Source organism: Microcaecilia unicolor, chromosome 5 (genome assembly GCF_901765095.1).
Source record: "Microcaecilia unicolor chromosome 5, aMicUni1.1, whole genome shotgun sequence".
NCBI classification, from domain to species: Eukaryota; Metazoa; Chordata; class Amphibia; order Gymnophiona; family Siphonopidae; genus Microcaecilia; species Microcaecilia unicolor.
In genome coordinates this window covers 182,676,518-182,692,955 of record NC_044035.1, presented here as the reverse complement: position 1 = coordinate 182,692,955, position 16,438 = coordinate 182,676,518, and the positions used below count along the sequence as shown (strand labels likewise).

The window sequence follows — 16,438 nt, the reverse complement described above, 5'->3', positions numbered from 1 at the left end:
ATCAACTACATGGGGTGGTAAAAACCTTCAGGGAATTAATACAATGTAGAGGGGAACTCCGGAAAATACAGATGAGCAAGATGGAATTCCATAGGACCCTGATGCAACAAACATTTTTTGAATTTAGTAACAAAGCTGGGACCATGTTGGCACGCAGTTTAAGACATAAACAGACACGGAGTTTAATAACTAAACTAAAAACACAAGGGGACAGTGGTATACCAAGATAAGGATATTAGGAAAACCTTTGTGCAATACTACTCTAAATTATATGAGGCAGGGGAAAAAGCTTCCAAAGAGGACATACAAAGCCAATTAAGAGATTTAGGACTTCACAAAGTAACGGAGACCCAGAAATTGGAACTGGAGAAAGCCATAACGTTTGAAGAAGTATTAAAGGTGATTAAGGGGCTAAAAGGAGGGAAAGCACCGGGTTTGGATGGATACACCGGGAAATTTTATAAAGTATTTGGTAGGGACTTAGCCCCAATTCTGGTGAGAGTTGGAAATGCGAATTTTGGAGGAAATGGGCTCCCTAACAGTATGAAAATAGCGGGTATTACAGTACTACCAAAACCAGGAAGGGACCCAACATGTTGTGGATCATATAGACCTATATCATTATTAAATATAGATGTTAAAATTCTTGCAAAGGTTATGGCAGATCGCCTAGCCCGTATAATGCCACATCTTATACACTCAAACCAATCCGGATTTATACTAAATAGAAAGGTTGCTGATAATATTAGACGTACATTGAATATTATATGGGGGGCACAAAGAAGAGGAGATTCGTTGACGCTATTGGCAATAGACGCCGAGAAAGCGTTTGATAGAGTGGAGTGGGAGTACCTATGGGAGGTAATGAGGGCAATGGGCATGGGTATACCATTTATAGAATGGATAAAAGGGTTATATTCATCACCGACTGCAAGATTAAGGATAAATGGGGGATACTCCGAAATTTTCCAGATTCAAAGGGGGACACGCCAGGGATGCCCACTTTCACCCCTACTGTTTGCGTTATCCATTGAACCCCTGGCACAGAGAATTCGAACCTTGAGTGCGGTGAGGGGAATAAGACTAGGTGGAAAAGAACATAAAATTGCACTATTCGCAGATGACATTCTATTCTTTGTGGGCCAACCGATACACACATTACCTATCATAATTAAAGAACTTGAAATATATGGGAGACAAGCAGGATTTAAAGTAAATTATGACAAATCCGAAATAATGGGCATTACGATAACAGAAGCAGAAGGCAATTATTTGAAGGAAAGGTGTAATTTTAAAATAACGGAACTGGGTTTCCAGTACCTAGGAATAAAAATTCCCAAAGATTTACAGAATTTATACGCTTGGAATTATGAACCCCTGCTTAGTTCAGTGAGGAAGGATTTGAATAGATGGGGGTCAGGTTGGTTGTCATGGTGGGGGCGGATAGCAGTAATAAAAATGAATATCCTGCCGAGACTTCTATTTCTGTTTCAAACATTACCCATACTGGTACCGAACAGGGAGTTGACAAGACTGCAATCAGAACTAGGGAAATTTGCTTGGGGTCGGAAACCGGCTAGGTTATCCAAGAGGATAATGTGGGGACGAGTACAGGAAGGAGGGAGAGAAATGCCAAACATGCAATGGTATTACTGGGCAGGGCAAATCACACAAATAGCAGAATGGTGTAAGGTAGATCTGTCACAAATAACCACATTAGAGCAAGTGTTTGTCAAAGAGGGATACTTGGAGGGTCTTTTATGGGCCTCCATCCCAGAACAAAGTTATGGGAAAATGACATTAAATCCGTTTATAACACACTTATTGACTCTCTGGGGTACCCTAAAAAATAGACTAAGGGGGAGACAACAGAGATCCTCATATGCGTGGATTACACAGGAGGAGGGATTCCCGGCGGGGAAAGAATCGAGGGTTTTCTCCACATGGTTTCAGAAAGGTTTAATCAGATTTCGTGACTTTATGGATGGAGGTCAAATGAGGACATTTGAAGAGCTCCAAGAGAAATACGATTTACAAGAGACAGATAAATACGCATACTTGCAAGTCAAACACCTCATCATATCAGAAAAATGGACAAAACACCCACCAGTAGACCATGAGAAATTCGAAAATTTATGGGGAGAAATAGATGTCAGGCAGGGGAATCTCCAAAATATATGGGCACTTCCGGGGCCAAGATTTTAGAAAACATGCTTTTATGGAAGCATGGGAAAAAGACATGGGTCAGACTTTAAGCGAGGCTGAATGGAGGAGGGTATGTATAGAAGTTAAGAAAACATCAATATGTGTGCTGATCAAAGAAAATGCATACAAGATACTGAGTAGATGGTACTATACACCAGACAAAATTAATAAAATGTACCCTGGGGCCTCTGCGGAATGCTGGCGTTGTGGGAAAGGGAAAGGTACATTTTATCATATATGGTGGGAGTGTATCCAGATACAAGAGTATTGGAAAGAGATTGTGAACGAACTATCAATAGTTTTGGAGATTCCCTTCCCACATGAATCCAAATGGTGCTTACTTGGATGGGGAAATCATAGAGGGCAAAAATGGCAACAAAGAGTTAAACGGGTAGGGCTTGCAGCAGCGAAAACGGGTATAGCACGCCATTGGAAAAACAAATTGGGGCCCACAAAGACTGATTGGAAGGTAAAGTTAAGAGAGCTCATAGAGCTGGACAAATTAACAGATAAAAGAATAGGGAGATATAACTCTGAAGCAAAAGAATGGGCAAGATTGCAGGAACTTCTGAGAGATACGGGGTAAGAAGACATTGGTATGATATCCTGAGGATTAAAAGAAGGGGGGGAGGTTTGAGGGGAGAGGGAGGGGGGTGGAGGAGGGTTGGGGGGAAAACTGTAAAAAATATAGATGAGCATTGTTACAATATTACGAGAAATGTAATGTTAAGTCATGTTATAACGCAGTTGTGATATTTTGCTTTCAATAAACTTTACAAATTAAAAAAAAAAAGAATAGCATGTGAGGAGAGAAAATCAAGGCAGTGGCGGTGAACAGCACGCTCAAGTAATTTGGAGAGAAAAGGAAGGAGGGAGATGGGTCGGTAATTAGAGGGACAAGTAGGGTCGAGTGAAGGCTTCTTAAGGAGAGGTGTGACCACAGCATGTTTAAAGGCAGCGGGGACAGTTGCAGTGGAAAGTGAGAGGTTGAGAATGTGACAGATAAAAGGAATAAGAGCAGGAGAGATGGCATTAAGAAGGTGGGTGGGAATGGGATCAGAGGAACAGGTGGTACATTTTGAGGAAGAAAGGAGAAGTGTAGTTTCCTCAATAGTAACTTCAGGAAAGGAGGAAAGGGAATGAGGGGAAGGAGAGAGAGGGGAACGGACTAGTGGAGGGAGAGGTGGTGAGGTAGAGAAAGCAAGGTTTATCTTTTGAACCTTGTTGTGAAAGAATTCAGCAAGGGTCTGAGGAGATAATGAAGGGGGAGGGGGCACCTTGAGGAGAGAGTTCAATGTGGTGAAGAGAAGTCGAGGATTAGAGCCAAGAGAGTTGGTCAGTTGGATATAATAATCCTGTTTGGCACGTAAAAGAGCAGATTGGAAGGAGGTCAGCATGAACTTAAAGTGTAAGAAATCAGCAAGGGCCCGAGATTTCCGCCAGAGGCGTTCGGCGGAGCGGGTACAGGAATGTAGGTAGCGGATATTAGAAGTCAGCCAAGGTTGGGGTTTTGTACGCCTTACAGGGCGGGTCATCAAAGGTGCAAGAGTGTCTAAGGCAGAGGATAGAGTATTGTTGTAAGAAGAAACAGCCTCATTGACAGACGTGGATGGTGCCACAGTAGAGAGGAGGTTTGAAACATGGGAGGATAGAGATGAAGGGTCAATATCGTGAAGATTCCTAGATAAATTAGATAAGATAGGACGGGACTGGGAGGGAGGAGATTTAAGTGTGAAAGTTATAAGATGGTGATCAGAGGAGGGAAGATCAGAGGCAAGGAAACTAGAAGGTGAACAGTTGGAGGAGAAGATGAGATGAAGACAGTGACCATTTTGATGAGTGGGGGAGGTGGAGCATAGTTGGAGATTAAAGGACGACGTTAAAGCGAGTAACTTGGAAATATAAGAGTTGGAAGGATCATTAGCAGGAATATTAAAGTCACCAAGGATGAGAGAGGGGGAGGAAGGATCATGGAAGAAGGCAAGCCAGGCGTCAAAGTCACTGAGAAAGGATGAAAGGGACTTATGAGGGGGACGATAAATGACCGCTATTCGAAGAGGCAGAGGAGAGAAAAGGCGGATAGAGTGGACTTCAAAGGAGGAAAAACAGTGAGATTGAGGTGGAAGAAGGGGTTGAAATCTGGAGGAGGGAGAGAGAAGTAGTCCAACACCGCCCCCACGGCCAGCAGGGCGAGGAGTATGTGAAAATAGATAACCGCCATGGCACAGGGCTGCGACTGAAGCAGAGTCATCAGGGCAGAGCCAGGTTTCTGTTATGGCGAGCAGATGGAGGTGACGTGAGATAAAGAGGTCCAGGATATAGGGGACTTTGTTACAGATAGAGCGGGCATTCCATAGGGCGCAAGAGAAGGGCAGAGAAGAGGAGGGGAGTAGAGGAATAGAGATGAGGTTAGAGAGGTCACGGTGAGATCTGTAGAGTTTGGATAATAGTTGGTGAGGAGGGCCAGGATTGGGATTGATGTCACCAGCTGAGAGTAAGAGAAGGAGTAAAAGAGAGCGGAGGAGAGTAGGAGAGGTGTGGCCACGAAGGCGTCGAAGGCGAGAGGTATTTAGGTGGAATGGGGAAGGCAAAATGGAGGGAAGAAAGAGACGGAGATTAAAAGCCAAGAGGGAGGAAGAGGGTAGGAGAGAAGGTGAGGTGATGAAGTCAATGGATGGGAAGTGAGTTCCTGTAGCGGAGAGAGGTAGGGGGTGAGGGAAAAAGATTAGGAAGGGACAGAGCTAGGAAGAAAATGTGAATAGGGGCCATAAACGATTAAGGTACTTTAGCAACTGGAAAAAGATTAAAAACAGAGAAAAATGCCCCACGCGCCGTTAGGCGCGCGGCACCTAGAGCGGAGGCCCTGAGTGGATCGGAGTGGACCTGGGTGTCACCCCGGAGAAGGCTGTAAGGATATGCAGATGAGCTGCAAGTCCTCCACAGCACCTGAAAGGCAGCCGGTGGTAGAGCTGGGCAGTTCTCAGCTGAGGAAAGGCTTACCAGGGGTTAGGCCGAAGTCAGCAGCAGCACATCTATAATGTGGTTGGCAGGGATTCCGAAGCCCCACTAGCTGAAAACTCCTAACAACTGTCCCTCCTGCATACTTTGTAAATAGCAGATCTTGACCTGCAGCAAGCAGCGGCTGATACATACTGCTCACACCGGCCCCATAGCCTTCCCTCTGACGTATTTCCACCTATGCGGAAACAGGAAGTTGCAGCAGTGGGAAGGCTGTAGGGCCAATATGACCAGTGTGTACAGTGTGTATTAATTGCTTCTCACTGCTAGTGAAAATCTGCTATTTAAAAGGTATGCGGCAGAGGGGGGATGTTTGAGACCATATGGCATGGAGGCGAGAGAAGGAGAGACCAAATCACCTGTACGTCTGGTGGTGGTGTTCTGCCCACCCATCTTTGGCCCAGGCCCACACAAAATTGGGTGTCTGGCTACGCCCCTGGCCGGGAGGCGTCCTGGTCCATCAATTGCCTGATGTCATGGGCAGTGTGCCTAGCTCTGCAGGAGGTTTGGCCACTCCTTGAGAGAAAGCAGAGTTATGTTTTACAATATCACGGTGGTAGTGTGCATAATCAAGTAGGGCAGCTTCAGGAGTTGGGCAGTTACCCTGGAAGCAGAGTGTCTTTTGTCACAGGCCCACAAAAAGTCCACATTGCAGGCAAGGACAATGTACAGTTGCTCCCTCCTGCATATGGAAGAGTGGGAGTGGGGGCATCAGGCCTTTCAACTCATTCTGGACCTCTGAGGCCCTCATCAGAGCGGACTCTGCAGAAGAGTCATCATGTAACAGCCAGAGTGGTCTCAGTACTGCAATCTCTGGGCTGGGTCGTCAATATACCCAAAAGTCACCTGACCCCCTCTCAATCTCTAGAATATTTGGGGGTCGGTTTGTGTTTCTACCCGAACAAAGGCGGTGCAAGCTTCAGAATCAGGTCCGTCTGCTCCTGAGGATGCCTCGCCCAGGAGCTTGGGATTTTGTCCAGCTGTTGGGGTCGATGAAGGCCACCTTGGAAGTGGTGCCATGGGCGAGAGCGCACATGAGACCTCTGCCGATTGCCCTGCTTCAACGATGGTCTCCTATGTCCCAGGTTTATCAACACAGACCTACGTGGCTCCCTGCAGCCCGACTCAGTATGGATGGTGGCTCTCAGACAGCTTGCTGCGGCGAGGAATGCCGCTAGCGCTTCCCAATTGGTGCCTGGTGGTAACGGATGCCACCTGAAGGGCTGGGGAGCACATTGCCAGGGAAGCTATGCCCAGGGTCTGTGGACACCCGAGTAAAATAGGGTGGTCCATCAATCGCTTAGAACTGAAAGCGATATTCCAGGCTCTTCTGGCCTTTCGCATGACCCTGGAGGGACTGGCTGTCAGAGTTCTGTCGGACAGCACGACAGCAGTGGCCTACATAAATCGACAAGGCAGCACTCAGTGTCAAGCACCGGCTGCAGAGGCCGCTCAGATATACCACTGGGCCGAGCTACATCTGCAGCTTCTGTCAGCAGCTCACATAACAGGTCAGAGCAACGTGCAAGCTGACTTTCTAAGCAGGTATCAAATCGACCCTGCGGAGTGGGAACTGGCAGACAGTGTTCCTTCAGATCTATGCCAAATGGGGAACGCCTGTAGGGGATCTTATGGCCTCAAGCACAAATGCCAAAGTCCCGTGCTTTTACAACAGATGGAGAGATCCTCGCTCGGCGGGGTTGGATGCCTTGGCTCAACCCTAGCCCCTGGGCCTCCTGTACGTGTTCCCTCCTTGGCCCTAATAGGGCGGCGACTCCTGCAAATTCGGCTGCATCAAGGAGTGGTGATCCTCATTACCCCGGATTGGCCCAGGTGGCAGTGGTATGCGGACCTCCAGCGGATGCTGGTGGAGGCTCCCCTTTCTTTGCCTCTGGTACCGAACCTGTTGACGCAGGGTCGGTGACCATGGAGGGTCCCTGCCGCTTTGGTCTTACGGCATGGCGATTGAGAGGGCGCAATTGAGAGACAAGGGCTATTCTAACAAGGTCATCTCCACTCTCTTGCAGGCCTGCAAGCGTTTCACTTCCGTTGCCTATGCTCGGATCTGGCGCCAGTTTGAGGCTTGGTGTGTTTCTAAAGCGATCACACCCATGCGGGCTTCTGTCTCGCCGATACTTGACTTTTTGCAGGATGGTATACAAAAAAGGCTTGGCCTATAATTCCCTGCGTGTTCAAGTGGCAGCCTTGGCATGTTTTCGGGGGAAGGTCGTTGGCCTCTCCCTGGCTGCGCATCCGGACATTGCACGGTTTCTTAGAGGGGTGCTTCGACTCCGGCCTCCCGTGCGGGCCCCTTTTCCGGCTTGGAACCTAGGGCTAGTATTAAAGGCTCTTCAGTGTTCGCCATTCGAGCCGCTGAGGTGAGCTTCTGAGAAGGATACGACTCTAAAGACAGTCTTTTTGGTGGCCATTACGTAGGTGAGACGGGTGTCTGAGACCCTTTTCTGCAATTCTCAGAGTCCGGAGTAACGGTATGTACTGTTCCTTCCTTCCTGCCTAAGGTGGTTTCAGCGTTTCACCTAAACCAGCCTATTTATCTGCCCTCCTTTACTAGGGAGGAGTTCCTGGAATCTTTTTGGCAGTTGCACCTTCTGGATGTGCGCAGGGCTCTGTTGCAGTATTTGCAGATGTCTAATGCTTTTAGGACCTCTGATCACCTTTTTGTATTGTTGTCAGGTCCTTGCAGAGGGTCTCCAGAGTCTAAAGCCACTATAGCCCGTTGGCTTAAGGAAGCCATTTTTTCTGCATATCTGCTATCTGGCCGGCCTCCGCCTGAAGCCTTTAAGGCACATTCCACAAGAGCGATTTCTTCCTCTTGGGCTGAGACGGGAGCACTCTCTCTTCAAGTGATATGTAGTGCAGCAACTTAGGCTTCTAAGCTCTCTTTTGCCCGTCATTACAGACTGGATGTGGATGCCAGGAGGGACGCGCTTTTTGGAGCACAAGTGCTTGCGCGTGGTGTGACTTGTTCCCGCCCTATCTAGGAATTGCTTTGATACATCCCATTCGTAATGGATACATCTGCTGCTGATGACAAGGAAGGGAAAATTAGGTTCTTACCTTGGAAATTTTCTTTTCTTTAGTCACAGCAGATGAATCCATGATCCCTCCCTGATTGACTCTGTTTTGTGTTCAGTTTTTCCTGCAGACATGTTCCCTCATTGGGAGAAGTTGGAAAACAGTCTTCAGGATTTCTGTTCTTCTACAGGAGGTTGAGTTCGTCCCTCCTTTGTGTTATTGCTCCTGTTCTGGGGTGTTCGTTCGCTGTGAGGAAAGTTCGTGTTATGCTACTTTGTGGTTTAACACTGCTTTGGAAGCTTCAAAATACAGAGAGGCAGGTGGAGCTAGCCGTCCTAGAGGCACTATGGTTTTCAGTGTTCTCTATCTCCCCCTGCTGGTAGGTGGACACAACCCATTCGTAATGGATTCATCTGCTATGACTAAAGGAAAGAAAATTACCAAGGTAAGAACCTATTTTTCCCATTCTGGCTATGAGGCAATGCCATTGAACAGTGGATGAGGCTTTTCTCACCTCCCTTAAGTGCTGTGAACATTACCAGCACAGACCATGAAAGAGAGCCTGGCCTGGGAATTACGTCCAGGTCGCTCTACTGTGGGATTAATTGATATCTTACGGATGTGTATGTATGTGTGTAGATATATAGAGAGATGTAGATATAGATGTATATGAGACAGATTAAATACAAAAACTTCATAGTTATAAGCATGAATAAATTATATTTTCCAAGTTGCTTGTTGAAAAACAAATTTGCATAATCATTGAATAGTTATGACAAAACTTAGTATGTGAGCTAAAATATTCATAGTTTTGAAAATGCAAATTTTCTTTTCATATTTTCTTCCTGGTAACTGGGTGGTGGTGATCAGCCGTGTTGCTTTTTTGCATTTATTAACTGCAGTTAACATTATTTCTCAGGTCAGCAAGTTGAAACGCCACATTCGCTCTCACACAGGGGAACGTCCATTCCAGTGCAGTCTGTGCAGCTATGCCAGCAGAGATACCTATAAGCTGAAGAGACACATGCGGACCCACTCGGGTAATAAACTATTCCTGTAATACTCCTTGAAAATGGTAGTTAAAGGGATAGGGAAAATGGGTCATGAGTCTGCTTTAATTATACACCAGGGACCAGCACAGGGGATCTCTAACGAGCAGGAGAGATCATAGCCCTTAGTTGAGTATGGATAGGAAGACTTGATGGTGGTTATCTGCCATCAGTTTCTCTCTTTGAACTTTTTTAAATATTTCTTGTGTATGCTTCCAGATTTTACTGTTTAAATTATTTCTATGTATTTATTGTCCCTAGGTTTTACCCTACTTACACTTCTCCTTGGCAACTCACTCCTTCCAGCCTGCTCTGAGCTACTGGGGATTAGGCTACTAATTCTGTCAGCTGTTGGGTACCAGCAGTATAGTACTTGATGCCCATTTTTCTTAAGTTTGTGGTTGAGACCTTTTCCTTCCCATTATGTGTCCTCTAGTACTTTCAAGGTTGTCTTTCCCACCCCAGTACATACTTATTGTCTCCTGCCCCTGCACCAGCCTGTAGGTTTTGGACATACATCAGTTCCACCTAAATTTAGTATTTCCTTGTCATCAAGCAGATGACTCCATTACGAATGGGTTGTGTCCATCAACCAGCAGGGGGAGATAGAGAGCACTGAAAAACCATAGTGCCTCATGGCCTGCTAGCTCTATCTTCCTCTTCAGTATTCTCTATCTCCCCAGCAGGGTGGTTGCAGCTTATTCAGCTCCTTCAGGCACAATGGTTCGCCCTTTCCCACACTACTGAACCTCCGGAGTTGGAGAAATTGCCTCTATTGCTGTTGCCTCTACTTTCCTCACAGCGTTAAAAAAAAAAAAAAAAAAAAAAAGTCTCGTCGCGCTTTGGCGCTGTGATTCCAGAAAAGAGGTTTTCTTCTGATTGTGCAGCGTGACCGGAGCTCTGAGGACTCGGTCTTCTGAGGTAAGAGCGTTTTGTAGCTCCTCCGGGGAGGGCCCACGATCGGGACGTTTTTGGCGCAAACCTGCTATTTTGAATTTTCCGCCATATTCAGCAATGGCTGCGGAGGTTGTAAAGCACTGTTCCCATTGTGGTAAGCGCAGATCCGCAGCAGGGCTCTATAAATCGTCCTCTTCAGACGTCAGTGCTGGCTCGAGCATGGCAAGTGAGGTTTCTTCCCGCTCTGTGGAGCTGGCAGCGGGCGCTACTTGCGTGACCCCCGCAGAAGCGGAGGGGTTTGAAACTGGAGGGGAGCCTCGTGTGGAGGCTAACAGGGGAGCTTCTATCCCCAGACTGGAACTGGGAGGCCAGGGTGAGCCCTTCTCCCTGAGTTTGTGTTGCTGCTGCATAAAGCATTCATGTTAAAAAGAGCTCTTCCGTAGGGGTCTCATCCTGCCCTTCTAACTGTTCCCCCTCCAGTGGAGCCAGGAGTCGGATTGCCGTCAGGCGCGTTTTCCCCTAACGGCTGGCCGCAAGACAAGTGCAGATGGGTTAATTCCCCTTCCAAGAGTGGCGCACTCTCCCTTCTACCCAGGGATGTGAGGATTGTGAGGGGTCTGGCAGGCCCTCGTGGTCTGAAGAGCCAGAAGAAGTTGCAGGATTGCCACCGAATCCAGTTGATCTTTCCGCGGTGAGGATTTTCCACCACGACGAGCTGCCAGCGCTTATTTCTGATGCCCTGCAGGCCCTCTCTATTGAAGATCCTGGGAGTGGCGAGGCCTCCTCTGGTAATCCAAGGATGGCAAGTACTAAGAAACCTGCTCGAGCCTTTCCTTTGCATGACTCCATCCAAGAGCTTATTTCGGCTCAATGGGCTGACCCCGAGGGGCCTTTGAAAGTCGCCAGGGCAATGGGGCAATTATACCCTCTAAGTGAGGAGCATTTGGCGCGCCTAGCAGTGCCTAAAGTTGGATGCCCTAGTCACGGCTGTGACAAAGAGGACTGCCCTTCCAGTTGAAGGAGGAGTCACCCTGAAGGACATGCAGGACCGACGCCTGGAATCAGCTCTGAAACGGTCCTTTGAAATTTCAGGTCTATCCTTACGGGTGTCTGCATGCAGCTGCTATGCTGCCCGAGCTTGCCTCGCTTGGTTGGAACAGGCAGTGGAACAGCCCGGGGATGGAGCGGAGCCCCTTTCTGAGGTGGCACCGCGGATGGTGTCGGCCTTGTCTTTCTTGGCTGATGCCCTTTATCATCTGGTCAGAGCTTCGGCTAAACAGATGGCTGAAGCGGTGGCAGCTCGCCGTCTTCTATGGCTACGTCATTGGGCGGCTGACGTGGCCTCTAAGCAAAGGTAGGTGAAGTTGCCCTTCCAAGGCCTTCTATTTGATGAGGAGTTGGAGAAAATTGTTAAAGGCCTGGGGGATCTTAGCGCTTACCCGAGGATAGGCAGAGGCCTTCCTTCAAGGGTCAGGCGGTTCCCTTCTTTTACAGACCTCGCTTCCGTGAAGCTAGAAGGTACTGCCCGGGGCGTCCTGCTGGGTTCACTTCTCGTGCCCGCTTTCAGCAGAGGAACTCCTTTCGTTCAGACAAACGTTCCGCAACAACCGGCTCAAGGCTTGGAGTTCAAGGGTGACCCTCTCAATGATGGTGCGCCAGCCCTCTCCTCAATTCCTGCAATAGGAGGACGGCTTTCCCTCTCTCTCGAGGAGTGGGTCAAGGTTTCCTCAGATCAGTGGGTTTTCGACCTGATCAGAGATGGCTACAGAATAGAATTCAATGCCCCGGTGAGAGACGTGTTTGTGGAGTCTTGATGCGGTTCTGCCGTCAACCGGCGGCGGTAGAGGAGTCCTTGCAAGTCTTGATTCACCTAGGGGCGGTGTCCCCGATGCCTCCCGCCGAACACGGCTCCGGCCGTTACTCCATTTACTTTGTTGTGCCGCGGAAAGGGGGGTCTTTTCGGCCCATCCTCGGCGTAAAAGAAGTCAAGAAGTCTTAAGAGAGCAGCATTTTCACATGGAAACCCTGCGCTCCGTCATTGCGGCGGTACAGCCAGGAGAGTTTCTCACGTCTCTGGACCTGAAAGAAGCTTACTTGCACATTCCTATTTGGCCCCCGTACCAAAGGTTTCTTCAGTTTGCGGTGATGGGAAAACATTTCCAATTTCAGGCCTTGCCTTTTGGCCTCGCCAGAGCTCCCCTGAACCTTTTCAAACGTAATGGTGGTAGTAGCTGCTTTTCTCAGGCGAGAGGGTATTCGGGTTCACCCGTACCTAGACGACTGGCTCATCAGAGCGGACTCGACAGAGGAGAGTCATCAAGTAACAGCCAGAGTGGTCTTAGTACTGCAATCTCTGGGCTGTGTCGTCAATATGGCCAAAAGTCACCTGACCCCCTCTCAATCTCTCTAATATTTGGGGGTCCGGTTCGACACAGCTTTGGGGTTTGTTTTTCTTCCCGAGCAAAGGCGGTGCAAGCTTCACAACCAGGCCCGTCTGCTCCTGAGGATACCTCGCCCCCGCGCTTGGGACATTGTCCAGCTGTTAGGGTCGGTGACGGCCACCTTGGAAGTGGTGCCCTGGGCGAGAGCGCACCTGAGACCTCTGCAGTGCTCCCTGCTTCAACGATGGTCTCCAGTTTCTCAGGATTATTAGTGCAGACTCATGTGGCTCCCTGCAGCCCGGCTCAGTATGGAGTGGTGGCTCTCAGACAGCATGCTGCGGCGAGGAATGCCGCTTGCGCTCCCCGTTTGGTGCCTGGTGGTGACTGATGCCAGCCTGAAGGGCTGGGATGTACATTGCTGGGGAAAACATGCCCAGGGTCTCTGGACACCCGAGGAAGTCGGAGTGGTCCATCAATCGCTTGGAGTTGAAAGCGATTTTCCAGGCTCTTCTGGCCTTTCACTCGACCTTGGAAGGATTGGCTGTCAGAGTTCTGTCGGACAACACGACAGTAGTAACCTACATAAATCGACAAGGTGGCACTCAGTGCAGAGCACTGGCCGCGCAGATTTGCCACTGGGCCAAGCTACATCTGCAGTTTCTGTCAGCTCACATTGCAGGTCAGAGCAACGTGCAAGCCGATTATCTAAGCAGGCATCAAATCGACCCAGCGGAGTGGGAACTGGCAGATGAAGTGTTTCTTCAGATCTGTGCCAAGTGGGGGACGCCCATAACGGATCTTATGGCCTCAAGCGCGAATGTTAAAGTCCCGTACTTTTACAGCAGACGGAGAGATCCTCACTCGGCGGGGTTGGATGCCTTGGCTCAACCCTGGCCTCAGGGCCTCCTGTATGTGTTCCCTCCGTGGCCCTTGATAGGGCGAGCACTCCTGCGGATTCGGCTACATCAAGGAAAAGTGGTTCTCATTGCCCCGGATTGGCCCAGGAGGCCGTGGTATGCGGACCTTCAGCGGATGCTGGTAGAGGCCTCTGGTACCGAATCTGTTGTCACATAGGCCGGTGACCATGGAGGACGCCTGCCGCTTTGGTCTTATGGCATGCTCTTGAGAGGGCGCAATTGAGAGACAAGGGCTATTCCAACAAGGTCATCGCCACTCTCCTTCAGACCTGCAAGCGTTCCACTTCCGTTGCCTATCCTCGGATTTGGCACCAATTTGAGGCTTGGTGTGCTGCTAAAGCAATTGCACCCATGCGGGCTTCTGTCTCGCCGATACTTGACTTTTTGCAAAAAGGCTTGGCCTATAATTCCCTGCATGTTCAAGTTGCAGCCTTAGCAAGTTTCGGGGGAAGGTGGCTGGCCTCTCCCTGGCTGCTTATCCGGAGGTGGCACGGTTTCTTAGAGGGGTGCTTCGGCTCAGTCCTCCCGTGCAGGCTCCGTGTCTGGCCTGGAATCTGGGGTTAGTTTTAAAGGTCCTTCAGTGTTCGCCCTTCGAGCCACTTAGGTGAGCTTCAGAGAAGGATGTGACCCTAAAGACAGTCTTTTGGTGGCCATTACATCAGCAAGATGGGTGTCTGAGCTCCAGGTGCTGTCCTTTCGAGACCCATTTCTGCATTTGCAACTTCTAGATGTGCGAAGGGCTCTGTTGCAGTATCTGCGCATGTCAAATCCTTTCAGGACCTCTGATCACCTTTTTGTTTTGTTCTCAGGTCCTCGCAGAGGGTCTCCAGCGTCTAAAGCTATTTTTTTTCAGCATATCTGCTGTCTGTCCGGCTTCCGCCTGAAGCCTTTAAGGCACATTCCACAAGAGCGATTTCCTCTTCTTGGGCTGAAACTGGAGCACTCCCTCTTCAAGAGATATGCAGTGCAGCGACATGGGCTTCTGAGCTCTCCTTTGCCCGACATTACAGGCTGGATGTGGCTGCCAGGAGGGATGTGCTTTTTGGAGCACAAGTGCTTGCGCGTGGTGTGGCCTGTTCCCACCCTATCTAGGGATTGCTTTGATACATCCCTTTTGTAATGGATTCATCTGCTTGATGACAAGGAAGGGAAAATTAGGTTCTTACCTTGGTAATTTTCTTTTCCTTTAGTCATAGCAGATGAATCCATGAGCCCTCCCTGATTGATTGATTGATTGATTGATTGATTAATGCTATGTTGGGTTCAGTTTTTCCTGTAGATATGTTCCCTCATTGGGAGAAGTTGGAAAACAGTCTTCAGGATTTCTGTTATGTTACAGGAGGTTGAGTTCGTCCCTCCTTTGAATTACTGCTCCTGTTCTGGGGCGTTCATCCGCTGTGAGGAAAGTTCATGTTATTCTACGTTGCGGTATAACACTGCTTTGGAAGCTTCAAATACTGAAGAGGCAGATGGAGCTAGCTGGCCATGCGGCACTATGGTTTTTAAGTGCTCTCTATCTCCCCCTGCTGGTTGATGGACACAACCCATTCGTAATGGATTCATCTGCTATGACTAAAGGAAAGAAAATTACTAAGGTAAGAACCTAATTTTCCCTTCCTTTGCATGCACACCAGACCTGGCCAGAACCTGTGGGTTATGTCCATTGATCAGTAGATGGAGACAGAAAACAAGAGCTGTGAGTTCTGCTCTGTACAGCCTTAGCTGTATGAAGAATACACCCATAGACGTATAGAGTAAAACATCTTTTCCGAGGACAAGTAGGCCAGTTGTATTCTCATAGCTGGGTAACGCTATCCGACAGAGCCCAGTGCATGCGCTGACTAGTGGGATTAATGTAGAATTTTCTACCAGCATCCCACTGTGCATGTGCTAGGGCCTGTCTGCCCAGTGCATGAGTTGGGTTTCCTCAGTCTTCATTTTTCTGCAGAGCAGGGAGGTTGCATCAGGTTTTGTTTTTTTTTTTTCCCCTCTGATTATCAGTTCCTTCTCGTGCAGCTATTTTTGTCTTTCACAATTATTCCTTCCTTTTTAGTTTATCCTGTTACCCTTTAATTTTTGTAGTAATTTCGGCTCTTCAAGTTTCCTTTCTTTTTCAAGTTTCTTTTTTTTGTTTTGTTGCGTTTCTAGGCCCATTTAAGCTAGAGCACTCATCTCAAACGCTGACCCTTCTTACAGTTCACGAAGAGTTTAATTTAGCTGCGATTCTTTTCTTGATGTCCAAGACAACTCCCAGTGGCTTCAAAAGGTGCGCCCAATGCAAACTGGTGGTTTCTGTGACAGACAAGACACGGTGTTGGTGCATCGGGTGCCTTCGGCCTGACCATGTACCTAATAATTGTTCTCTTTTTGTGAATGCAATTGAGGACACAGGGCACGGCAGGTCCAGTAGGAGACACTTCTTGGCTCCTTGAAGACTGATCCATTGACACTGGCAATGTAAACATCGACCTTGGTGGCAGCTGACTGACTACCACTGGGAGTGCATCGGCTTTGAGGGGGTCTCCATCTCTCTTGTCATCACATGTTGAAAGTAGCCCCATGGTCTGTCAGCATTGGACTCGACATTGACTTTGTTGGCACCGAAGGACCACAATGCCGATCATCAGGAGAACCCAAGAAGTATAAGCATCAACATCAGTCTCCTCTTTCATACATGTTGCTGGGAGCGCTAGGACACCAGCATCGCCAGTAGTCGAGAAGTGCCAGCACCACTAGGCGCACTTCCCCTCTTTGTTTTTTGGTCAAGTCTTTGAGCAGCCAGGTTCCCGCTTCAGGTTCAGCACCAACACCTTCTCAGGCTGCCTGTCACTTGGCTACCCTTCCTTTGCCATTTCCTTCCTTCAATGAGTGGTTTCAAGCCATGCTTAGGGAGGAGCTGGCACAGATGATGCAGTTGCACTCAGACTTCGACGGT

General features: G+C 48.6%; 1 protein-coding gene across 1 annotated transcript in view; it reads left to right on the top strand.

The window, feature by feature from the left end:
* CTCF (CCCTC-binding factor) overlaps positions 1-16,438 on the top strand; it is a 412,941-nt gene that overhangs the window by 169,014 nt on the left and 227,489 nt on the right. The window contains 1 exon segment of the mRNA XM_030203644.1: positions 9,179-9,299. Within this exon segment, the coding sequence (XP_030059504.1) occupies positions 9,179-9,299 (121 nt within the window).